Below are 24,836 nucleotides of genomic sequence, written 5' to 3'. Positions count from 1 at the left end.
CAGCTCCTGATAATCTGGCCCGACCCCCAGTGGAGCCCAACACACCCAACACGTTGGGGACGGGCGCAGAAGAGCATATCTGAGGTCACGGCTCCAGGCATAACGGGGAGCCCTGAGGAGCGTCCAGGCGAGCCCGCTCGTCCCGTGCCAGGGCCCAGCCTCACGTGCGAGGCTGTGTGTGAAGACAACTTGACCCCTCCTCGCATCGCACCAGTGCCGCTTTCTCCTGACCAGTGGCGCCCACACCCTCTGAGGGGTGCGCCTGTGTGCCTAGGTGGCCATTCCTGCAGGTGCCTCTCAGACATCGTGAGCCACCTGTAAGGGCAGAGGCGAACGCATTTACCCCCCCCTTGAAATCTGGGGATGCAACCAAAAGCCTGGAAATACCTGAAGTACCACAATTTAGCTTTAAAAAAAGAAAAAAAAAAGCATTTTGCATTCTGTTCCTGGAAAGGATACACATTTTAATATAAAAATGAATTTAATTGCTCATCAGAAAGTAAAACCAGCCCCCAGAGAGGGGCACCGTGTCCGCTGGCCTTGTGGCAGGCTCCCGTGTGTGCTGCCGGCACAGGCACACACCCTTTCATCAGAGACGGGAGCGGTGCTGTCTGCCCTGCATGGACGCGCCAGACTCACGAGCTCCCGTGCTCTGCACTCCCTGCCTCTCTGTGAGCCTCCTCGTACTGCCGTTGAGGTAGCTACTTGAAAAACCCTGGCTTTGGAACACTGATGAATGTGGGTCCTGGATGGGGTGACACCCCTGACTTAAAACTTCCTGGCCCCTGGCACAGTCAGTGCTCTTGGAGACACAAAGCTTCCAGGACCCCCCAGTCCCAGCAAGTCCGCCGGCTGGGCCGGAGTGGAGCTGTCTGGCCCCGCGTGGCCAGCAGAGGGCGCTCAACCCTCAGGGTCAGTGCTTCCTGGATGGGGCCCAGTCCCTGCCTGGCTGGGTCACAAGGACCACAGAGGGTGGGGTTGGAGCCTGCACCACTTGTGTGAAGGGATCGCCTTACCTTTCCTTGGGGGCTGTTCTCAGGAAGGCTTCAGAGCCCGGCTCTTGTGTGGACAACTGCTGGCTGCAGTCCCCTGTCCCAGGTGACTCCCCAGTGTGTGTGGGGACAGGGGTGCTGGGGATCTAAATTCCACCCCCGCCACCTGCCGGCATCTGAAACCCTCACAGGCTGGGGGTTCTTGGGAGAGTTGCAGTTGGCCAGGGCTGTGTGCCCTGACACCGCTGTGCCCCGGGGTTCCCAGGTCTTGTCCGTCGGCCACAGCAGCATTTCCAGCATTGGCCTGGGAGTAGGAGAGGGACTGTGCGTGTCTGCGTGCTCCGTGCTCCCTCAGCAGAGTCGGGGAGACAGGTCTTGCATGCAGGGAGAGCACAGAGTCCAAGACAAGAGAGGACACTGGGCGGCTGGTGGGCTGTGTGGCTCAGCGCAGGGGACTCTCTGAGAGCCCGCCTTGTGTCACATGGTCTGCAACGACGCCTCCAGCCGCCATGCTTCAGCTGCTCACGCCACGTGAGGCCCGGGCCGTGTGGGGCTGCCCGTGCTGGGGCCTCAGACAGAGCGAACTCAGCTGGAGACAGCGTGCTGTCTCGGGGTGACTCAGATGGCCTGGGACCCCCTTCCGGCCTGCTTCCCCGAGGTCCCAGGGTGCGGGGAGTCGAGAAACAACCTTGCCATAGCTGGTTCTTCTCCACGTGAGCACAGTAAGGACCGTCCCCACTAGAGGGCTGCTGCTGCACACGGAGGAGTGACCCAGAGATCGTGCTGACAGGAGGTGACTCATGTTGTTGTAGGAAGATGACCTAACAGCCGGCCAGACCATGAGGTCACCCCACTAATATGCTACAGGCCCGGAATGGAGGCCGGCAGCCTCCAGGATCACCTGTGGGCCGCATGTCTCTACCTGGAGCTGTGGCAGTGCATGGAATCCTGTGACTGTATCTCCCCTTGGGCTGCTAAGACTTTCGTAATTCAGCCTAGCACGGGTTAGGGGGTGTTGGGAAGGGAGCCTAAGGCAGGGGGATGGGTGGAGGGTCAGAGGGAGCGAGGCACACCCACGACCCCTGTCTGTCCTGTGGCAGCTGTCCTGGGGAGGGGCTCTCCAAATAGCCCGGCCTCCGGGCTCTCTGGGCGGGGTGAGGGAGCCAGTACTCAGGAAGCCACATGTTCCTCTCCCTCCAGGTCTCCAAAAAGTACAGCGAGATCGAGGAGCTCTACCAGAAGCTGAGCAGCCGTTACCCCACGGCCACCCTTCCCCCGCTCCCCAAGAAGGTCCTGTTCGTTGGGGAGTCCGACATCCGGGAAAGAAGAGCCGTGTTCAACGAGATTCTGCGCTGTGTCTCCAAGGACGCCGAGTTGGCCGGAAGCCCAGAGCTGCTAGAATTCTTAGGTACCTGAGGCTCTGTCCCAAACCTCTGAGGTCTCCCTTGGCCCAGAGCTAGGCCTCACTCCCCTGGCTGGGCCGGAGCGGGCCCACAGCTGCTAGCAGGAGGAGGCTGACTGCCTGGGTGATGGACGGGGCTCACGCGGGGCCTTCTCTGTAGTCTGACCCCACCCATGCCCCTCCTGGCCATCCCCAGAGCCCCCCAACCCATACACACACACACCCCACTTTGCCTCCTGCCAGCCAGGCCTGCGGACCTGAGCCCTGGGGACACCTCCCTTGGCTTGCACCCACCGGCGATGGTGGTGGGTACGGCAGCAGGTGCAGGCTCAGCCCACACTGGTCCGGTACCGGGACCTCAAACCCTTGCAGGCTGTGTCCGCAGCCACCTCCCCCCCTTTCCGGTTTCCTCAGCTGTCAGACAGGAGGATGCCTGGCTGCCAGGTGGCGTGAGAACTCTCTCTCTCTGTGTACGACAGAGCCTGCTCTCTAGAAGGATGGCTGACATGTACCCCCTCACTCAGCACACCCCGGTGTGCAGGCCTGCACGGATTCCCAAGGCCCATGAAGCGCTTGTGCCCCGGGCGGGGAGGGGTTCCTCGGGAGGGGCTGGGCTCTCCCCCCTGACTTTCTCCCCTCTTTGGACTATTCTGTTTCACTTTTCTTCCCAATGACTGTGGTCTCTAAGCTTTGCAAGACAGACGGGAGTTTTTCAGACAGTAGCAACCAAGCCAAAGCAGTTTTTTTAAGGGGTGAAGAATAAAAAAGCCAAAGCTAGTGAACACACTGAGGCTGGGGCTGGTGTGGCTGCAGAGCCCCGGCCTCCTCTCTCCTTTTCCAGCCCCCCACATGCACCTGTGGGCCCCGAGTTTGCTACAAGATCACAACCTGCTTGCCCCCAGTGGGCTGTGTTGCCTGTGGTATGGGCGCCCCAGCTGATCCATAACTGGAAGAAACCAGATCTCCTGGCCCCTCTGTTACAGAGAAGCGGGATACGGTGGTCTGACTCTCCCAGCCTTTCTGCGCCTCCGTGTCCTTATCTATTAAGTGGAGGCATGAACAGGATCTCTCGTGTGGATTTTTACAGTAGTTCAGTGAGTCCATACCTGTAAAATGCTTTTTACATGATGCCTGTTAGATGAAACTGAAGGTTCATGAAATTTTGAGTGGTATTTTCACATTCGTTCTAATAAAAAGCATAAGGTAAGGCAGCATATCATTACTGCTTGGGTTCACGTGATGCAGTAACACTTATTACCTCGGTGTGCGTGTTAACATCCTGTATGCCAGGCATCCTGTAGCTTCTCTATCTAAGGGTGGTATTTTTTTTTTTTTTTAAAGGAACTGCTTTCAAAGGTCTGCTACTCTAACTAACTGGGTAGAGATGAAGAAGTCTGAACCCATGCTTCTCAATCCGTCCGTGGGAAAGGACTGGATTTGTATTCCCAATCTGTCACAGATAGTTCACAAATACAGAATCACATGTCTGGGTGTCGTGACAATGCCAAGCTGCTATGGAAGATTCCAGATGCTTGCTCTCCCTTTCTGTGCTTACCACATCATGGATATCCACCTGTGGACCATGCTTTGAGAAGCGCTCATATAAGCCAGTTTGTAATGGAGCCATTACATTTTGTTCTGGAATCTTCCATGAGCTCACTGTGCACCCATTGGGTTCAGAGTCTAAGTGCCCAGACCCTTGGAGCAGGTCTTCATTCGTGGTTGGATTGTCAGAACTCCCTGATATGCCCCACAAAGGTACACTGGCTGGCTTTTTCTGCCCTTAGCCCGCAGATGTAGACGTACTGTTGCTGTGCTGTCAGCATGTTCCAAGGCTCCCACCTATAACCACTCCACCAATCTAGGCTTTGCCGCAGGCTTCAGGCTTGGAGCCCTGGCTGCCCCCATCCCAGGACACTGCAGGAAGCCCCCAGCTCAGGTCCTGGCACAGGAGCTTGGGTGTGGGGCGACACCACCTCGTCCCCTGGCAGTGGGTGTCAGGTGCCCTCCTCCTTCTCCTTCCACAGGCACCAGGTCCCCAGGGGCTGCGGACCTCACCAGCAGAGATGTCTCTGTCCTGGATACACCCAACCAGGCCCGGGATGATGGGGAGGCTTTCGACTTCTTCAAGCAGCAGGACCGAGCAGAGCTTGAGGCTCCTCCCATCCCAGGCCGGGAGGGCGAGGATGCAGGAAAATCCTCCGAGGAGGAAGAGGAGGAGGCACTGGACCCTCTGGGCATCATGCGGTAGGTCTCCACGTCCTGGATGCGGCCTCCTTCTGGCTTGCTCCGGGCTCTCTGGTGAGGGCTCCTCTCTCCCTCTGTCCTGAGAGCCTGAGAAAACCTGTCTCCCTGGATCATCACTCCACGTGGCCTGGTGTGCTTGGGCTGGACTCAGATGTTACCTTCTCCCTGGCCACAGGGCAGGCCCTGGGTCCCCAGCTCTGTACTGAGTCCCAGCAGGGCTGCCCCCAGCTCATCACTGACAGCCTGGGGCTTGTGGCACGTGATTGGAGCCCCCCTGGGCCCTGTGTCACTGTTCTTACAGCACGGGTGTTTACCTGGGCCCTGCCTCCCCGCAGGCCAGTTGTAAGGCCCGTGAATACAGGGGTAGAGGGGACCAATAACCTGCAAGGTGCCAGCTATGTGTGGTGAAGAAGGTAGAGTGAGCCCCGGGGCCCCCGGCCAGTCAGCTGAGTTCCCTTTACTTGTGCGTACACGCACACAAGTGCGCGCACAGCTACACTGGGGAAGAAGAGGTAAGCCGGGTGCGGTCTCAGTGGTCCCTCTGTGTCCTGATGCTGTCATCTGCTGCCTTCTTTCCTGAGCCCCTCTCTTTGCCTACTCAGTGCACTCTTCCCGAGCCCCCACTGCGTGACCACCCTGTGCTGGGGGCAGGGGGTATGGGCAGGATGAGACCAGAGAGACATCTGCGGACGTCCCAGACAGACTCACCACCTCTTGGCCCAAACGTGCACGAAACAAGGTGGGAGCTAATGCTTCTGAGCACCTCGTACACGCTGAGCGGGTGCTCCGCCTTTCGTACACTGTGTCTCATTGACACCTGCCTGCAAGGAGATGCTGTCTGTCGTCCCATTTTACAGGTTAGAGAAACTGAAGCCTGCAGAGGCCGAGTGCCCTGCCCAAGGTCAGACAGCTGGTAAATAATGGTACTGGGATTCCAGTCTAGTTCAGGGTCCTGGACACTGCTTGGCCTTGATCCTGGCTCTGCCATTTACCAGCAGCATGTCCCTGGCAATGTACCCCTTGTCTTCAGTTTTCTGCGGTCAGTAGGGTAATGGTAGCACCTCTCTGTAGGGCTCTTGTGGAGACCGAGTTAACATGAATGCTAACACTCACTCTTCTCATGGCTGCAGCACCCCCTCCACCAACTCAGACCGTAGACCCAGGGTGACAGCCCCTCTGCCCTGATGAGAGATCGAAGTTCAGTCAACAGACGAGGGAAGCCTGTCTCGCAGGTCCTATTCCAGAAATGAGGGAGGGGCAAGTTCAGCATAAAGGACATGAACATCACAGTCCAGAAGGCTCTGCCCGCTATCCACCAGCCTGCCTTTCCCGGGGGTGTCGGGGGGATGTGAGGCTGGCGACACGCAGGAGGAGATGTGGCTGCAGGGCTGCCCTGTGACCAGCCTGGAAGGGACAAGAATTCACACTCAGGGAAGATCCAGCGCTGCAGGACACACAGGACCAGAGCCGGAAGTCGTGCAGCACCTTGATGCCCGGGAGTCGGGTCCCCCGGCCCTCCACAGTCCCCCTGACCTGCACGGGGTCAGCACCCCTGGGGGAGAGGCAGCGAGGTTCCGTGGGGAGAAGTCTATAATAGCCGCTTCTTATTGGCCTTATACGACCTGCAGGCCCTTCTTGGGCTTTATTTTGGTCAAGATGAGGCTTTGTTTGAACTGAGGCTCTCTGTTGTTCTGAGTAACCATCCGTAAAGCCAGACGGAGAAGGACTTCAGTGGTTTGCGCCAGCCTTTGGCTGAGGGTCACGCTTAGCAAAGCGGCTCCTTTTTTGGGTAGGAAAATGCTCTTTGGGGTTGGCAAGGGTTGCCTTGAATTTCCTACTTATTCCAGTAGCAGATTGTCGAGGGATGTGTCAGCCGTCTGGGACCACCTGCCCCCCAGCACCGTCGCCAGCTCCGGGGGCCTCATTCCCGAATCCTGGGAAAGCGTAGCACCTGAAAGGGATCCCAGAGGCTTAAGACCTTCTAGTTTCTCCTGTAGTGACTGGTGTGACAGCAGTCACTGCTGTGGCTCTCATCAGGGAGGATAGCACCTAAGGCTTTTTGAGAACTTACTGAACACCAGGAACTGATTCCCATTCCTGGGAAGAGACATTTCTCTTCTACTTCTGCTTTTTTTTTTTTTTTTTTTTTTTTAAGAGGTCATGACACACCACATTGCTCTCAGGACCTGTGTGGGTTTGATGTGGGAAATGGTGCTCTGGGAAGCCAGCACTGGCATCAGGCTCATTTGTGTGTGTGTGTGTGTGTGTGGAAGCTGAAGTCTGGAGACAGGTATAGCTCCTCCAAATTCATGCAGCCACAGATGGCAAGTCACGACTCGGTGGTGTCCCCTTGCACTGTCCCTTGATTCCAGTCATTCTGCAACGTGGGAGGTGGGCAGGGCCCTAGGATTATCCCCCTTTCACAGATGGGAAAGTCGAGGACAGTTGAGCAGGGACTTGGCTGAGCCTTGCATGTGACAGTGCCGCCGCCCCCCCCCCCGCCCCGTGGCCTCTCCTGGACTCCCAGGTGAGCCTGTTGACTGTTGAACAGGTTGCCCACCCTGCCTGTTAGTGGGGAGTGGGGAGCATTCTGGTTTTTGCAGGAGACTTGGGCATTGCACGCATATTCCCCCCCAACTCCCGGGCCTTTGGTTGCACCCCGCTCTCCCAGATGTGCGCCACCCCCCACCCGCAAGCCCCATCCGGGCCTGGCTTTCTGGAGCAGCGGCGTTTCCAGGTCCTTCCTGCTGTGGACCCTGCGGGGCGCTGTTGCTCCGCGGCAGGGCTGCTGGAAGGGGGGTCGTCAGCACAAAGCCGGCTGCAGGGACTGGCCTGGCTTTTCTTTGTCTCTTAAACCTGGTTTTGATTAGGGGAAAAGGCAGTCGCTGCACCAGTGCGGAGTGCTTCAGACAGACAGCCTTCGGCCGGCCCGGGCTGGCTCTGCTGCGCCCCTGCTCGCAGGGTTTTGAGCTTCCCTGTCCCGGCGTGGCCGCGGAGCAGCACGCATAGCACGCATGCCTCTTACCCTGTGCTGCTCTCGCCGCGTCCACACACAGCCCTTCCCCTGTCCCGCAGAGTCGTCAGGTTTTACTCTCTGTTTTAGCGACTTCACACGCCTGCGAAAGAGGAAATTCTACTATCATAGTCCCACCTTCTGCTGGAAATACCCTGTTAGGGACATCTTGAATTGTAACTTGGATAACCCACGACTGGTACAGAAAAATGGAAAACACAGTGAAAAGGCCTTTTGCCATGAAGGCTTATGGTTCTGGATGTACATTTCTCATACCCCAAAATGGGATTGGGTTGTGCGCACCCTTCCATGATTTGCTTATTTTCAGCTTATATACGGGGTTTTTCCAGATCAGTAAGTGGAGTTCTACGTTCTTAACTCTCTGGTAGTCCATCGGGTCCATGTGCTGTAAGTGGCATTGCCAGGTGCCTGCCTGGGGGCATTGTGATGTTTTCTGTAGGTTTTTGCTCTTACAGGCAGTGAGGAACTTTATTCTGTCTGGAGCTTTTCCTCCCAGATCACTGCCCTAGAGCCAGGTCCTGGAAGCTTCTGCCCCGGGGCCTTGTTGTGCCACTCCAGTGAAGCATTCTTTAGGGAATTAATCCCTCTCTTTTGAGAAGGCCTCTTTGCCCTTGCAAACCCTGCTCCCCCCGGGAGGCCACTGCCTCCCACCTCTTCCCGCGGTGCCCAGGGAGCACCTTCTCCAGCCCCAGCTCCCAGGGGACCCCTGGCACCCCGAGGGACAGGCTGGTTCCTGCATGGACATGCCTTCCCTCAAGGTCGGGTTTCCCGGCTCTCTGCTCACAGGAGGGGGGTCAGCGCCCAGTGTCCTGTGCATGGCCTCCAGCAGGGAAGCTGGACTTTTTTGGAGTGTGAATCATGTATTTTGTCACAATTGTTTATACAAATATTGCTTTATCTTCACAAGAGACTCATACGTGTTTTAGTATCACAATGTCTTAACTCCCTACATTTGGATGAAACCACTGCTCTGGGATGACCCTGTGGTTTTGGAACCCTCCCAGCACAGCACGCTGGCAGGTACCCCCAGACTTGCTCCCATTGGAGATTTACTTGTTTCTGCCCCAGCTTTATTGGGAATTAATCGGCACGTAACATCATGTGAGTTTAAGGTGTACAATGTGATATTTAATACGTGTATATATTGCAAAGTAGTGACCACAGTAAGGTTATTGCCACCTCCATCACCTCCCAAAACCACCGTTTCTGAGATTTGGAAGCAAGATGTCCCCCAGGTGGGCCATGGCGGGGTGTGCAGGGAGAGGCGCAGCGGCGACTTCTCAGCCGCCTCACTCGCGGGCTTGGGGTGCATTCGTGTTCTGGCCCCCGCCTAGGGTAGCAGGTCCCGCTGAGAATCCTGCGGCACCCTGGAGCTCGTGAGAAGAGCCCCGGAAACCAAAGTTGACGAAAGCCTTGGATGTGGCAGGAGGGAAATGAGGCAGGAGCAGCAGGTCCGCTGGCCACAGGGCTTCTGGGAGGGTGGGCTCGGGGGTCCTGGGGGGGCCCTCTGGCTCTTGGGCTTCCCTCCCCTCCCACCTGCCACCTGCCAGGGGGTGATTCTCCCGGTCACAGTGGGGCTGTGTCATGTACCGCTATGGACAGCACTGAGCCCTGGACTGGGACCAAAATCAATGAGGAATGCAGGGGGCACAGCGACAGCTGTCGTACTGGTCACAACCACATCCCCCACTGGGGCAGCAGCACGTGATCTACTGACCAGATCTCCCCGTCCATGCCAGCGCACGAAGTCTGGCCCGAATGAACGGCGTGATGGTGCTTTCTACTTTTTTTTTCTTTTTTAAGGTGATATTTTGAAGATTGATTTATTTGTTTGTTTGTCAGGCGGCCAGGAGAGAGCACGAGCAGAGGGAGCGGGAAAAGCAGGCTCCTGGCTGAGCAGGAGCCTGATGTGGGGGTCGACCCTGGGACTCTGGGATCATGGTCGGAGCCAAAGGCAGATGCTTAACCAGCTAAGCCACCCAGGCATCCACTTTCCCTTTTTTAATTCAGTAGCAAAAATTTCAGTTCTGGAGAAATCTTGTACAGAGCCCCAGTGTGTATCAAACAGCCTGAGGGAGAATTGGCCCGGTTGGAACAGGAGTAGAGACTGGATGTCTGCCCCCTTGGCCTCAGCTCACCTCTCCCTTGGCCCTGAGTGGCTCTGTGGAAGGCCCAGACCCCTTAGAGCATGGTTTGAAAGCCACTGGGAAAGCTGGGTGTGAGGTCAGTCCGGAGCAAAATTAGAGACAGGCAGTCCCAGGTTCAAATCCCAGTTCTGCCCCTTACCAGCCGGGGGACACTGGGCAGGTCATTGAACTTCTTAGTGCCTCTGTTTCTTTCTCTATAAATGAAAGACAAAGTCCAGCCCCGGTGGTAGAAGGATAAAGTGAGATGTATGTAGTGCAGGAAATTTCCTTTGTGTAATGTTATCACTACTTCAGATTAGCTTTGCTCTGAAGAAGCCCTGGGCTGTTTAACCTGAGCTAAAGGCAGCCCTCCCATTTCCTGTTGTATGATGCAACTCCCAGGACCCAGTACACCCTGTCAGACTGCTACAGCCAGGGGGCAGGGATTCCCTGCTTCCCCCCAGCCTTAGTCCCCAGCAGCTGGCTTGATTGGCTGTCCTTGATGGGACTGAATGGTCGCTTGACTCGCTGGGGGTGGAATCTTGGGAGGTCATGCCTGCCATTCCCCTGCCTCAGGCTGCCCCCAAGTAAGAGCATTAGAATGATGGAGCCTTGCACCTGGGGACTGGAGGGCAAATCCAGCATCTTTGCGGTTATTACTCAGGAACGTGTCCAAGATCACACAGTCACGCTCTGTGGAGCTCCCCACCGTGGAGCTCCGGGGAGGACTTTACCCCTTACCCCCAGGCTGAGACCCCACCTGTGCCAGGGTGCCAGCTTCCCGGCCCTCGTCCATGCGTTCTCCGTGTTAGGTGATGGGGGTGATGGGTTTTCTCAATCACAGGGACTGCCAGGCCCCCCCAGGTCACGTGAGCATTGGGAGTGTCATCCGGGATGTGGGAATAAACCAAGACAGCGCAGGCGAAGGCCTTGATTCAGAGCTGGCCATAGCAAGGGAGGGGTCAGCCACCAGACTGCATTTAGCAGAGACTCAGAAGCAGACTGGGAGTAGGAACGATTCCTAGTGGGAAAAGAGAAGGCTCGGGTGTGCCCCGACTGGAGGCTGTTGGTGAGGGAGGCTGGTGCCTGGAGGGGGGGCATCCTGCACGCTGTGCGGACCGTTGAGTGAGCATATTTGGCTTTCTTTGGCTGGGAAAAGGGAAGGGGGTAAAGACTAGGGTAGCTGGCAGTTATCGATCAAGCCCTGGCCGTCGGGGCCCTAGCTGCGGAGTTGTGGTTTGATTTCCTGGGCTGGTTGCTGCAGGGTGTGGGACAACATCTGCTCTGCCCATTGCCTATTTGTATATTCAGTCTCTTGGGGCACTTTGGGTGCGGCCAGAGCTGGGTCCTTGCTTTCCAGCAGTGGGGGGCAGAGCCCTTGCAGCCAGACCGGCCTGGCTCGGTGGTGGTGCAGGTGTGTGCTGGGCAAGGGGCAGGGTTTGGCCCCAGTGGAGAGAAGAAACGTCAGCATGCACAAGCTGAGAGGGCAGGGACATCGTGAGGGGCTGGTCAGTGAGCCCTCAGGTGGGGCTCAGTGGGCTGGGGAGTCAGGCCCCGGCTGTTGAGAAAGATCTTTGAGTGTGACCCTGGGGCTACAGCAGATGACAGGTGTTTACCAGGCAGGCCTTGTTTATTTGTTAGGGCCCAGAATGAAGTCGTGGGGCAGAAACATGATGTGAACCTAGTCGGCCTCAGGCTCCCGCTGTGCCCTGTGCCAGCCTGCCTGTGGGCTCCCTGTCACAGCTTCCAGAACATTCCTTACTGCCATGTAACAGCTAAGGGAACAGACCCAGAGAAGTGAAATGACTAGCCTGAGCTCATACATGGATTCCCTGGCATCCCCCTCCAGGGCTGCTCCCCGGGAACAGAAAGGCCACATTCTTCCCCAGGCCCTCACTTCCCCGACTCTCCTTCCCTGTGTGCCTGCTGCCGGGCTCTTGGCCACTTTGCATACACCAAGTGCTTCCCACTTTGGCATTTGCACAGGGCTGGTCTCTTCCTAGAACATCGCTTTCCCGACTCTGCTCAGCCCCCGTCCAGCGTTTCCCCGAAGCTCCCGTCCAGGGAGGCTAGCCTGGCTCATGGGGTGACTGCCTCTTCTCAGTGACCTGCACCACGCTGATGACCGGGTCATCGTGGAAGCCCCGAGGCCTGGTGCTGCTACAAACAGCATTGTCCCAGAATGAGTTTCACAGAAGTTCATTTATGGGCACTCACTCTGAGAATTTTCTCTCAGTGAAAAAGAGACTAAATTTAAAATTTAAAAATGAAAAATACTTTATTGGAAAGCAGGAACACTGTATGATTGGAAAGGAGGTCGATTTCTGTATCTGGTTAAGCATCACCCTGGCTTGGAAGGTAAGTCATGCTGTCCGTGAGTCTTGGCTTCAGAAGGTTCCACTGCCTTCTGTTCCGTCCAGGAGATACTCCCGCCACTCAGGTGACGCAGGTCCTGGGCAGCTGGTGCCCATGGGGAGGGGGGGGGCAGGTGCATCCAGGAGCACGGACACAGGCCCCCTGGGTGGCTGGAGGGGAAGCTGCTGTCATGTGTCAGTCACTGTCCCCACAGCTGCCTGAGCCCCATGAGCGGGGCTGCTTCTTGGGCTGCCGAAGCCGTCAGCCTCGGCCTCTGCCGCCTCCCTCACGTTGGCTCCACAGTCGCCTGCACAGTGGACCTGCTCTGGACATCTGTCTGCTGGCAGGCACACAGAGCAGGAGAGCTGGTGTCTGTCCGTGTGCACACCTGCGTGCTGCAGGAACTTGCTTCCACACGCCTGCACCCACCCGGGGAGCCCCCCACCCGCCTCCTGCCACCTGTGCCGTGCCGGAGCCTGCCCCGGTTCAGGCGACCTCCTTCATGCTCACCAGGAAGGCAGGAGCCATTTGGTCCCTCACCAGGAGGTCTGTCCATCGCTCACTTCTCTGTTCTGTGCCCCGTTGCCCCAGCCCTGGTGACAAGAGTCTAATCCTGTTGGCCCCCCTTTGGTGAAGGGAGAAGAGAGGCGTCCTTTATCGTGTTGGTGCACAGGGCGGGCTGGCGGACGGGCACCACAGAGTCGGGCGGTGCGTCCTGCAGGCAGCCAGGGGGACGCTGGTGGGGCAGGAGCACAGCAGGGGTGGTGGGGTGGGGGCAGGGCCTTAGTCCATGTATGCAGCCTGAGTCCGTGCTCTTGCAGTCTGTGAACGAGGGGAAGAAAGTGGGCTGGGGGACTCACCTCACATAGGATATACCTGACGTCTCCCTGAGGCCACATGCCCCTTCTGCTCACTGATCACTTCACAGTCCACATTTTCTAGGAGCTCTGTTGCCTTGTGGTGTTCCCCCTGACCCCGTCTCCCCGTCCCCCCGTTGTGCTGCCGTGCTCCCCCAGGCCAGGCCTTGGTTGTTTCTCCGTGGACCGTGAGCCAAGCTGCCCTGGGGACCCGGTTCCTGATCGTGCCCGAGCCATGCCCCTGGCAGACCCCCACAGACGAGGGGCTCACTTCCTCTGCCCGAGTCCGTGTCTGTTTCGCTTTGCCTCCTCCAGGAAGCCCTAGGGCTGGGTTGTATCCTTTCTCTGTGCTCCGTGTATTCCGGAACTATTGCTCTGTGGTCATGACAGGTTTATGTGCCTCTTGAGTCTCACCTGTGAGCTTCTGGGGACAGTGGCAGGTCTCCCTGCTCAGCCCGGGAGGTGCATGTGGGAGGGGCTTCGTGAGTGCTGGGTCACAGAGGGCATCGGCCGTGAACGCACGAGCTGCTTACAGAGTGGTTGAGGGCGGGTGAGGAGACCAGCTGACGTGACCGCCAGCTTCGGAGGAGCGAAGCCTTCCGGGTTCCGTCTCTGTCTCAGACTGGTGCTGGGAACCCTCTGTCTTCACACCCTTTCTGCTCTTCCTGGGGGAGCAGGTGGAAATAAGTCTGGATAAGAGATGCACTATCACCTGTGTCCTCTGTGTGTTCATTTGTCTGTCCTTCCTTTTCCCCTCCTTCCTTCCTTCCTTCCTCTCTTCTTTCCTTCCTTCCTTCCATCCATCAGTCCCTCTTTCATCCAGTACCCATCGAGCGTCTGCCTGGACCAGGCACACTGCTGCGGCCCAGAGACTCAAGTTTGGGGGCCAACCAGAGCAGGACCCTGGGGCTTTGAGCTGTCAGTGCGCCATATTTCCTGCCTGTTCTTTGTCTCCCCTGGAGACGGTCAGGGAGAGTTGGGGACGGAGGATGGCCTGGGTGGGTGGGGTAGAGTACAGACAGTGCCTGACGGAACAGCGTCACGTGCCATAGATGCGTTTTATGTCAGTTCAAGACGATGAAAGACCAGAAATGTCTCCAGGGAGAAAAACAAGATCATTCGTCCAGTTCGAGAGGTAAATTCACACAGCAGGAAAGTCAGGCCTAATTTGTGTTCTCAGCACCAGAAAGGTGTAAGAAGGGAAATCATTGAGATCTCTGCGAAACTTCTCCAGACAGAATTCAGCATGTGTGTTCTCTCACTTTCTTTGTTCTGCAGACAGTTCCCTTCTTTCTGGGCTTCCTCTGATTTCTGGTCCATGGGAAGCCTCTGGCCCCCCTGCTCCGGGGTCCTGGATCCAGGAGCAGGGCCACATGAGGGCTGCCTGTGGCTGATTGAGGGCAGCAGTGGGGCTGAGCCCATAGGCCCCAGGCTGGGCCAGTGGCTCCACACCTGGCTGGTCATCAGATTCCTCGGAGATTCCAACCCAGCTTCCTGGGCCGGCCCTGGGGCTCTGACTCAGTGGCTCTTGGCTAGAGCCGTCTCTGGCTGGCCTGCCTCAAGCGGCATGGCCTGTCTTTGGTATCCACTTTCCAGGGGTCATGAAGGCGAACTGGCTCTGCCAGATCTGTGAAACAAACAGCAGATGTCCCTGTTGGAGGAAGCAGGGACGGGGGTGCATGGGGCTTCCTGGCACAGCCCTACCACTGCATCTCTGCTCTCCATTTCGTCCTCGAAACATGCAGACCCGAGCCTGTTGTCCTCACCCCATCCTGGATCTCTTCCCTGCTACGGGGACACTTTGTAGGGACAAGAGCACAGGACCGTGAGCGGGGCCTCGGCCCTGAATGCGTAGGTGTGCTCCGTCCTGGGGCTGTGACCCTGTAGCAGGTGCACTTCCAGCTCCTGTGGCTTCTCCCATCTCAGCCAAGCCTGAGATTCTCCAGGAAGTCTGCAGCCAGACCGTGGGAATGGTCGCCCCTGAGCACCCTGCCCTCCAGCACCCAGGGCAGCCTGCTGCTCTGTCCCTCTGCCGCTGGTTGGTCTGTGCTATCGAGTAGGGCAGGGCTTCTGTGTGTGGTTTCCTGCACAGTGTTGCCAGCAGGAGCTCAGATGGTGACCTCTGTCCAGTGGAACTGCCCGCCAGGCAGACAGGCACACCAGAAATCCTGTTTCCAGTAAAAAGCATATTTTTCCTATTTGCGGGAACCTTATAATGGCTAATTTTGGCATCCACAGCAGGGATTGGATTCATGTTAAAGTAAAACCAAGTCTGTTTATTTATCTGCAGTGTGACTTATGTATGCAGATCTGCAGGGTTCGATTTCAAAAATGCCTGCATGAGCCCTGCGTCACCACCACCCAGGGCAGGAAATGAAGCAGTCCCGTGGCCCAGAAGCTTCCCTCGTGCCCTCTCCCACTTTCCCAGAGCAGCGTCTGGTCCAAGGTAGAACCTTGGCCAGTGGGAGAATGAGACGTAAAGGGACCTTGGTGGGGGTGACAGAGCCAGTGGGGCTCTGAGTGGCCAGAGAGGTTTCTTGAAGGAGGTGGGGTTTGCCCAGTGGGACTGAAGTGTTTGCTGGGATGACCAAGGTGTCACTTCTCAAGGCTGCTTTCTGCTGTTCCCTGGGTACCACCTGTCCGTAGCCTCAGACCGCATCCACCCCCCTTTCCAAGTGGCACTGATATGCCTCTGAGCCCGGCCCCTGGCAGGTGGCCCCCACAGCCCCCAGAAGGAGAGCAGCTTCTCTGCCCTGTGAGCAGGCAGGCAGGCAGGCCTGAGTCCTGGCCCGGCAGTCGTCCGGCTCCTTGACTTTCCCTTGCTCCTCCCGCACATCCTAACGTCAGTGCTTGCTGGGGCACAGGGCTCAGCCGCTTTTGCTACCAGGGTCTCACACCCCAGGGCACTGGAAAGTTCCTTCTTGACACAAGCTCAAGCTCACCTCGCCTGCGTGGCTCAGACCAGGCCACCTGCACCAGCCAGTCGGACTCTCGTGAAAAGTCCTGACCTTGAGCCGTTTCTGTGATTCCGTAGCTCCAAGAAGCCCAAGAAGCGCCCCGAAGTGGCGGTGAAGCCCAAACCCTCACCCCGACTCACCATTTTTGATGAAGAGGTGGACCCTGATGAGGGGCTCTTCGGCCCGGGCACGAAGCCCGCCCCCCAGCGCCCCGCAGAGGATGCGCCCCTCCAGGACCGTAAGTAGAGCCTCCTGGCATTCCCTTCACTCGGGGTGTCCGCGCCGTGACCCAGCCAGCCTCTGTAAGGGGTTTTGGACCGGCTCCACATGAGCAGACGGAAACGTCTCCTTGTCCCGTTTCAACATGTTACACACTCAGCATACAGAGATTTTCTGCTGGAGAAATCTAGTCTTGCACTTTGTGTCCCCAGAGCCTGGAACATTCCAGACTGTATGTTTGTTCTGATCGTCCCTTGGAAGAGGAGGGGCCATCTCTGTCATTCCAGTGGCCAGGTGTGGGCACTGTCTGGGGAGGAGATGCAGCCCCCCAGGTGTGCTGTGACGGTGTATGATTCGGGTTGGAATGAGAGATTTTGTGTGACCTGAAGAGGCCCCACTGGAGCGTCCTCTGCAGAGTTGGAAAGGGGAAAGCCAAGCGGCCTTGGGACTCCTATGCTTGTTCCTAGGTCTGACCTTTCGTCACCCCACCCGGGTCCTCATTCAGGAGGAACAAATGCTGTCACCCATTTATCCAGCCAGCTCTTGGTGACCACCCACTGAAGGCCAGGCTCTGTGCTGAGCCTGAGAGCACATCGATGAGAAAGACACAGTCCCAGCCTCGGGGCTCAGAGGACATGTCCCGACAATTACCGGGTCACTGTTGAGTGCTGTCCCTTGCCCTCGTCCTGTCCCCACCTGGGCCTGTTCCTCTGGTTCTCTGTGCTCTGCCTTGTTTCTTACTCACGGTCTCCTGGCTGGGCCGGCAGGCTGGCGAGGTTGTCTCCCCCCTGTACCCCCTCGCAGCTGAGGACGGGCCAGGCCGTCCTCTGACCACTCTGCTCCTGCCTTCTCCACAGCCCTGAAGTTGTTTGAGGATCCTGACCTCGGTGGTGCCGTCCCTCTGGGAGACCCCTTACTGCTGCCTGCCGCCCAGGAGAGTGGAGGGCGCGTGTCCCACGCAGAGCTGTTCAGGTACCGTCCGTCCCTCACGTGCTCCCCTGTCAGCCCTAAGAGTAGCCTGGACAGAGCCAGGGACCCGTCCCCGTGTGAGAGCGTCTCACCAGCTTCGGCCTCCAGTGGACGCCATCTCGGCCCATCAGAGGCAGGAGCCTGTGGGTGGGCGCTGACCAGGAGGCAGTGGTGGGGATTGGGGCAGGGGTGGGGGTGGGCCGCAGCCCAGGGCAGCTCAGCACGCTCCAGAAGGAGCTTCATGAATACAAGTTTTTGTCTTTGTTTTCATACTCACACTTTTCATAGTTTATGTGAAGAATAATTAAATTATATAATTGCAGGAGCAAGTATAACTGGCATAAATAGGTTTGGGAACAACTGAAATGGGTCCTTGGTAGCACGCAGCCCTCCCGGGGTGAGGGGGGCAAAGCGCAGGAGTGCCGGACAGCGTGGGTCCCGGCAGCAAGTTGTAGAGGGGAGCGTGAGGCAGAGTCCGTTACACGGAGATGGGGGGACAGACGCGTGCACAAGTGCCGGCTCCTGCCTCGGAGTGCTTGCCGTGGTCCGTGTGCTGGACTCCGCACATGGCCTCAGTTCATCCTCACAACGCCCCCACCCCCGAGCCATCTTCTCCGATTTAGAGAACAGAGTATGGGAAGATAACTGGTCCAAGGCCGCAGCTGCCACAGGACAGAGCCAGGATTGGGACCCGGTCCACCGGATCTGTGTCCTGTCCTCCCGGCTCCACCCAGGGTTCTCGAGGCACTTGCAGGAGAAGAGGCTGGGAGATCTGCCTCCCGCCCTGGGCCGGCCACGCTCCCCGGGTTTCTGCGTGTGCCAGCTGCGCTCTCCACGTACTTGGTACTATGCGTCTCCGTTGCATCATCCGTGCCCCCCAGAACATGGCTGTGCTCGGCGGTTTACAGGAGGCCAAGCTGTCTCTTTCCAGGAACTAGTTACGTGGTGCCGAGAGGCTGTCATGTGCACCCTCGTTAGCAGTCTTGGGCTGTTAGACAGCCCTGTCAGTGCCCAAGTCACAGCAAATGCATCTTGTCTTTACATCTCCCTGTGGCCCCTGGCATCTGTTCCCTATCATCTCGTGTTCTTGCCCCTGACCGCCCCGGCAGGCTGGGAGAAGCTGGGGTGGTGCTGTCTTGAGAGGAGAAACTGAGGTACGGGAAAGCAGACTAGTAGAGTCAGCCCTGGGAAGGGCGGCAGGGCCCCACTGAGTGTGCCCTGCCCGGGGAGGCTCTGCCCTCTCCCAGGACTCAGTGTGCCCTGGGGAGGCCATTCCACGGGGACTTTCCTGGCACAGTTTATTCTGAATCGTGACGCCAGCCCTTCCCGACCCACGTTCTTCAGAACTCTGGTGTCCCCTTCAAAGGGTTCTGTGGCCGAGTGGCTGGGGCAATACCCGTGTTCAGCAGGACTCTGTGGGCACAAGTGGGAAACAGTGTGGCGCATTGTACATTCCCGTTGGTCTCTGGGACCCTTTCCTTTGTCATGCCTCTTGGCATCCCCCAGAGCCCTCTGGGAATCCCTGGGGAATGGGTGTCTGTGGCCCTGCCTTCGCTCTGCCAGAAAGCTGGTGATAAAGACTTCACATTCTGAGAGCGGGAGCCAGGTTTTCTCCTTTGTGCTGGCTCTGTGACCGTCCAGGCAGCGATGGGGGTTCCTTGTGGTAAAAAGCTTCCTGACCCTCACTGATTCACTGAGGCTGTCACCCGTCGTTCATGCCATCATGGCCGTCAGCTAGCCTGAAGCCCACCTGGAGCGCAGTTCCTTCCTGCTCTCTGGCCAGGCCAGTGGGCAGCCTGTCCTCTGTGGGGACCAGGGGAGGGGAAGTGAGACTGGGGTCTTTGGAGCTCCCCGCAGCCTCTCCGTGGTTGACCTTGCACGGCAGGGCCTGGGAGAGAAGGGAGCCGGACCTTGCGTGAGTGGGACCCAGTTCCAGTGGTGACTCAGGGAGCCGGGGCAGAAATAGAGCCCGTAGAAAGGGGTGCCGCTGCCGCCACCTGAACCCCGAGTGTGACTGCTGTACCTGCCACCTCAGAGCAGCTTCTGGCTAGTTCCCAGCAGCGTCTGCCCCAGCTGTGTAAATCATGGACACTGACACGAGCAGTTAGCTGCTGCTTTATTTCCCCAAGGCCCCTGCGTGAGGATCATTCAGGCCCCGTGAGCTTTCCCGGGGCCCCAGCGCCAGCGGAGGCTGCAGGAGGAGCCGCACCTGCCGCGGGGAGCTCAGGGAGGAGCGGCTGCTTGCAGGGAGCTAGGCCGCAGCCGCGCTGAGGTTGCCGGGAGCAGCCTGTCCTGGGTCACGCTTCTGCAAATTGCCTCAAACCGAAGACGGCTACCTCTCTTCGAAGGCCTGGTTCGGGCTGGGCCCTCTCAGTCGGGACTGGAGGGACATCTCTGCCATCCACAGAGGCTCTGAGTTCTCCCTTTGGGGTCCCTGCCCCGCCGCAGGAGGGTGACCCGGGGAGCAGACAGCGTGACCCAGAGCTCCTCAGGCAGCTGGTACTTGGCAGGCAGGCCCTGCAGGGGAGGGTGGTGCTGGGCACTCCACGCTCAAACAGGCCGCTTCCTAGCCCTGCTGATGTCTGAGCTGGATCCCACTGGCAGATGGGGAGACTGAGGACCAGGGAGGGAGGGTATGAAGCGGACCCGAGGCCACTGGTGAAGGAGTAGCGGGAGAGAAGTGGAACTGTGCTCTGGGCACTGTGCTGTGCATCTGGGCCCACCTGTGCCCTCCCTCCCCTGTCCTCAGCATGGCGAATGCGGCCTCCTGAGATCCCCTTAGACACCTTGCCCGGGTGTGGGCAGCACCTGTCCGGATGTCTCTGCCAGTTGTTGGTTTAGGAAGCATGTAAAGGGCCAGGCATCCTCTTTCAGGAATTCAAAAGGTGGCCCTTGCATTTCAAAGGGAATTTTCCATGTGACTCTGTGAAAGCCCCCAAGATAGTGTTACCAGACTCCCCCTGCCCCGCCCCCCGCAGCCTGGGTCTCCTGCTGTCCCCTGGTTCCAGACCACATCGATTTCCTCCACCGGGAGCAGGCAGTAGGTGCTCCCTCAGGCGAAGATAGCAGAGCCAGGTGGTGGCCTGCTCTGCCTAACTGCCGTCCAGGACCCAGCGCGGGTCCTGCATGACCGTCCCACTGCCGCGGGCTTTAGTCCCACCCAGTGGTGGGCTGTCAGCTCCAGAACCATGGTGGCGCCAGCCCTCGGCAGGCTCTGTCTAGCATGGGTGGCCCACAGTGGGCACCGTGGACAGGCAGCCCCCCACGGTCGTCAGATCCCCTCATGTCATCTTTCTCAGGCTGAACTGGGTCCGGACGAGGGCTCAGCTTCTGAAGTCAGACTCAGACACCCTCATGCGCGGTCATCTCGCGGGTAGCTGGGCCTCCTGGGGCTTGAGCGTCCACATCTGCAGGGTGGAGACCAGCCGTACCCCCAGAGGGTTTGGGGATAAAGCGAGATACCGTGTCCAGGGTGCTTGGCACAGAGCAGGGCTCCGCAGCTGGCAGCTGTTACTTTCTTCTGGACTTTCTTCTGGAGGTTAGAGGACAAGTCCCCTAAGGGCCATTGTCTAGAGGGGACCAACCGAAAAGCAGAGCCCTCCAAAGGCTGCTGAGGGGCCGGTTCTGCTCCCCCTGTGCTGTGGGGCGAAGCCCGCCCCCCAGTTTCTCTGTGGGGCAGCTGGCAGAAAGGCCAGGTTGGGGCGGGGCCTGTCGCACTCCCGGAGTGGGGTGCCGTTGCCTCAGGGCCTTACTCCCTCCCGGGGGGTTATATTCAGAGCTTCCCCTCTGGTTCCCTAGAGTTGAAGAGGACTTGGACCAGATTCTGAACCTGGGGGCTGAGCCCACACCCAAGCCCCAGCCTAAGCCCAGACCGCCAGTGGCAGCTAAGCCAGCACTTCCCAGAAAGCCAGCTGTCCCCCCCAGAGCAGGCCTGTTGGAGGCCGAGGCAGGGCGGCGGAAGCAGCAGCAGCAGCAGATTGAAGCCATGGACGAAATGGACATCTTACAGTATATCCGGGACCACGATGCGCCTGGCCAGGCCGCCCCCAGCCTCTTCTGACCCTCCCACCCCTGGACTGGCCCTGGGCTGCCAGAGCCTCTCCGCTGGAGGGATCTGGGGTGACGTGGGCACTGTGCCCTGCAGGGCCAGGACCTCTGTTCCCAAGGGAGGGGGGTGGATGCACAGGTCATAGGACCCCTGTGCTACCTTGGTTTTTGTTTTGTTTTGTTTGCCTGTGGGGTCATAGAACCCTGAAGGGCATGGAGAGAGAGGTCACCATAGGAATTGGAGCTCAGATTGTCTCAGCCACATGGATATGAAGGGGAGAGCGTGGGGGCTGCCTTGCTAACCAGGACCTCAGCCCCCAGGATGAAATTGAGACTGGAGGGACTCCGGGATGCCCTACTCGGGGCAGGGGAACTTTGTGTCCAGTCGTGCCTACTGCGTAGGGGGGAGGGTCTGCCCAGCCTGGGAGGAGGGGTGGAGTCCCTGGGCAGTGTGGCTCCTGGGGGCCCACAGGCTCCGAGACGGATGCCGAGTGGCTGCCTGGGAGAGCCTGGTTGGGTGGAGTGTCCCTAGGCTGCCTCTGGTCATCAGGTGCTAAGCAGGGTACTTTCCCATGTGTCCAGCTTGAGGGAGACACGAAGCCCAACCCTGCCTCTCTCGCGTGTGGACGGCCTGACGAGCCCCTGGTCTTCCTTCCTCCTCCTTTCCCAGGGAATGCCTGGCCAGGCCTTGGCCTCTGTAGGCCTCTGGTCATATGGCCAGTGTCCACCCTTGCAGCTCCGAGCAGAGCGGTCGTGGTATCCTCCATCCGCTGCCTGGGCCTGCACTAGGGTGTCTCTCCTACTCACGGTGAGCCTGGGCGGGATGCTCTTGGCTGCTGCTTCGAGCACTCTGTCCAGCGGTGGGTGCTGCCAGGCCTTCCCTGTCCCCCAGATCTGGACGTGCTCACCGGCCTCTCAGCATGGGGACCGCCTCTCCAGGGAGAAGGAGCCCTGTGCCAGAGCAGGGCCAGTGCCTTAGACTTCCCCCCCGGGACCCCCCCATGCCCCGGCACACAGGTCGGGGCATGGCACAGCGCTCAGGAAATTCTCAGTGAACGATGTTTAATAGAGCAAAGGATATCTTTTTAAATATATTCTTCATGTTCAGAACTAGTTTTTAACGAAACACAGTTTTTAATGAAATGCAATCACGGTTGTCCCTTGGCTTCTCTTGCTTGACAGAAACCCTGGAAGGGGGTTTGGAAGTAGGACCCCCTGATGCTTTTCTGATCGGGGCCAGCAGCCCCCCCTGAGGGAGGCTCCCGACCAAGCTGGTTCTTGGCCACCATCAGAGTCTCTAATACCCTGCTCCTGCCCTGCGCCCGGACCTGTGGGCTGTGGGAGCACCCCCTCTGTCCTGCGTCTCAAGCACCCCGACACCCTCGTCAGCTGTCCAGTCTGAGGAGGCTGCCCTCCCGCAGCCTGGGCCAGAGGGACAGGACGTAGGCAGCTGTGGGATCTGAGAGCTGCACGCCTTCTTCTCTGCCTTCCCCGGGCTCCAGGGCTTCTCTCCCAGGGCGCCGCGCAGCCTCGGGGCTCCTCACGCCTGCCACTCCGCTTGCCTTTCACCGCCAGGCCTTCGTGCCCCACGCCGGAAGGCCTCGGAAGGAGCGAGTGCCGGGGGGAGGGCTGCCCCTGTTCTCCCTCCTGTGCCAGCTCCCCACCCGCCACCACCGCTCACCAGTTGTGACATAGGAGCAGAGGGCTCAGTTAGCAGGTGCCCGGAAGGGGTCACAGGCAGAACCTGCCATTCTGGTGTGGGTTTCAGCCACTGTGGGCTGGCCTCCTGCCTGGAGGCCTGGTGCTGCCTAGACACGGAGTGAAGATGTGCACGTCCCGGATAATGACGCTCAAACTGTGGCTGGCTCTCCGCCGCAGGTCTGTGACCTACTGGGGAGTCGGTGACACCCAGTGACCCAATAAAGTTCATGTCAGTGACTCATTCCAGCATTTGTTAATGGTGTTTTTTCTGCGCCTGGGCTGATGGGGAACACTGGGGAGGGCGGAGGGAGTACCTTGTTAACAGTGGGCTCAGCAAGGGGGAGCTGCCCTGGAAGGACCCTGGGGTCTGCCATGGCTCAACCCAGGCTCCCAGGCTGCTGCTTGGTAGGGTGGGTTGAGGCCAGAGGGAGGATTCCACTGTGTAAACTGAGGCAGAGGGGCCAGAGGCCCAGGCCCAGCAGGAATCACTGGGTCAGTAACTGACCAGCCAGGACCCTTGGAAACAGCCTGGAAAGCGGACCCTTCCCTTCTCCAGACTTACCGTCTCCATAGTGGGGACTGGCCTAGGCTTGAACTGGTCTTCGGCTCTTCAAGCTGTGACATCAGACAGCCCTTCCAAGTAAACCCATCCATCCATACCCACACCCCTGGCCTCCACCCCTCTGCTGGAGCTCAGATTCTGAGATGCCACTTTGTGCCTGGACCCCAGAGATCCTGGGCAGATGGCTCTGCAGACTGACAGGTGCTGGAGAATTAGAAACGGGTCCCCAGAAGCCTGCGAGGCCCTGAGCTGGGGTGGGCTGTGGGCCAACCCTGGCCTCCTCCCACCGCTTGGCTTTGGCTCTTGTAGCCAAGCTTGAATTGGGGTCTTGGCTCCCAAGGACAAACAGTTGGGCTCTTCTGAGGAGGACCCCACAGCCAAGAGCCTACAGCTGAGAGCTCACCATACAAAGAAAACCAAGAGTTGAAATTGGGGACAGCAGCCTTTGTCTTGAAGCCGCCGTGAGCTCCGTGGACAGGATGCGCCATCTGTGGCAGGGGCCGCCCTCCCTTCCAGAATCACTGCTCTCGGAAAGCCTCCAGTCCTGCTGAAAAGTCCCGATCCTAGCTCCTGTCCTGGCCAGGCTGTGCAGCGGGGCTCCCTGGGGAGTGCCCACCCTCTGAGCTCTGGTGTCCCATGTTCATATCCGTGCAGCTATCTGGAACTCCCCCTCTCCTCCACTAGCTCTGGGGGCTGCCCCAGCTCGAGTCCTCACACTGGATGCAGACAAGACAGCAAAAATCCAGCCGCTTTTCAGAGCCCTCTGGCCTCAGTGCCCAGCTGCCACCTTGGCACGGTGTTGATACACTCTGTGCAGAGATTAAACACCCAGCATTAGGCTTTGGTTGGCCTCCGCCCCTGGAATCTTCCAGGGAGGCCTGGTGTGGGAAATCATACTCAGTTGTCCAGCTCCCCGGCCGTCCGGCTGAGCATATCCTGGGGAAGAGGGAAGGGCCGTGGAGCTGCCGTCCCCCAGATGGTGGCCCTGAATGGGCAGCAGGCACCTCCCAGGGCTGCTGGGGCTTTGCGTAGGTTGATGGCTGCCCAGAGCAGGCATGGTCAACACCCAGAACCTTTTTTGAGTGGCTGACCTTTCAGTGTCAAGTTTTGGAGGGTACTATTCAGTGCGAACCCTGATCACTCCAAACCATTCCCCGTTGGCACCCTGAGGCCTCACAGTGGGGATCGTTGACTGAAGGACCCTTGGAGAAACCAGCCATCAGGCGCTGGGCATGGAAGGATCTAGGTTTCAGTCCAGCTGGGCTGTGCGACATCCTCTCACCCCACAGCCCGCAGTACCGAGTGAAGAGATTTCCCTGGGCTCTCTTGAAGGGGCTGGAAGGACTGTGACATCCTGTTCGTGCTGGT

General features: G+C 58.6%; 1 protein-coding gene across 1 annotated transcript in view; it reads left to right on the top strand.

Moving 5' to 3' along the window:
• HS1BP3 (HCLS1 binding protein 3) overlaps window positions 1-23,147 on the top strand; it is a 29,253-nt gene extending 6,106 nt beyond the window's left edge. Inside the window, exons 3-7 of the mRNA XM_040622933.1 lie at window positions 2,193-2,400; window positions 4,422-4,641; window positions 16,048-16,208; window positions 17,047-17,161; window positions 20,957-23,147. Of these exons, the coding sequence (XP_040478867.1) occupies window positions 2,193-2,400; window positions 4,422-4,641; window positions 16,048-16,208; window positions 17,047-17,161; window positions 20,957-21,218 (966 nt within the window). The 3' untranslated portion in view covers window positions 21,219-23,147. The remainder of the gene's footprint in view (window positions 1-2,192; window positions 2,401-4,421; window positions 4,642-16,047; window positions 16,209-17,046; window positions 17,162-20,956) is intronic.
• The last annotated feature ends 1,689 nt before the right edge of the window (window positions 23,148-24,836 follow it).

The sequence above is a fragment of the Ursus maritimus genome, unplaced genomic scaffold (genome assembly GCF_017311325.1).
Source record: "Ursus maritimus isolate PB19 unplaced genomic scaffold, ASM1731132v1 scaffold_6, whole genome shotgun sequence".
NCBI lineage: Eukaryota > Metazoa > Chordata > Mammalia > Carnivora > Ursidae > Ursus > Ursus maritimus.
The sequence above is the reverse complement of the archived record's forward strand: the minus strand, read 5'-3'. Positions and strand labels throughout refer to the sequence as shown.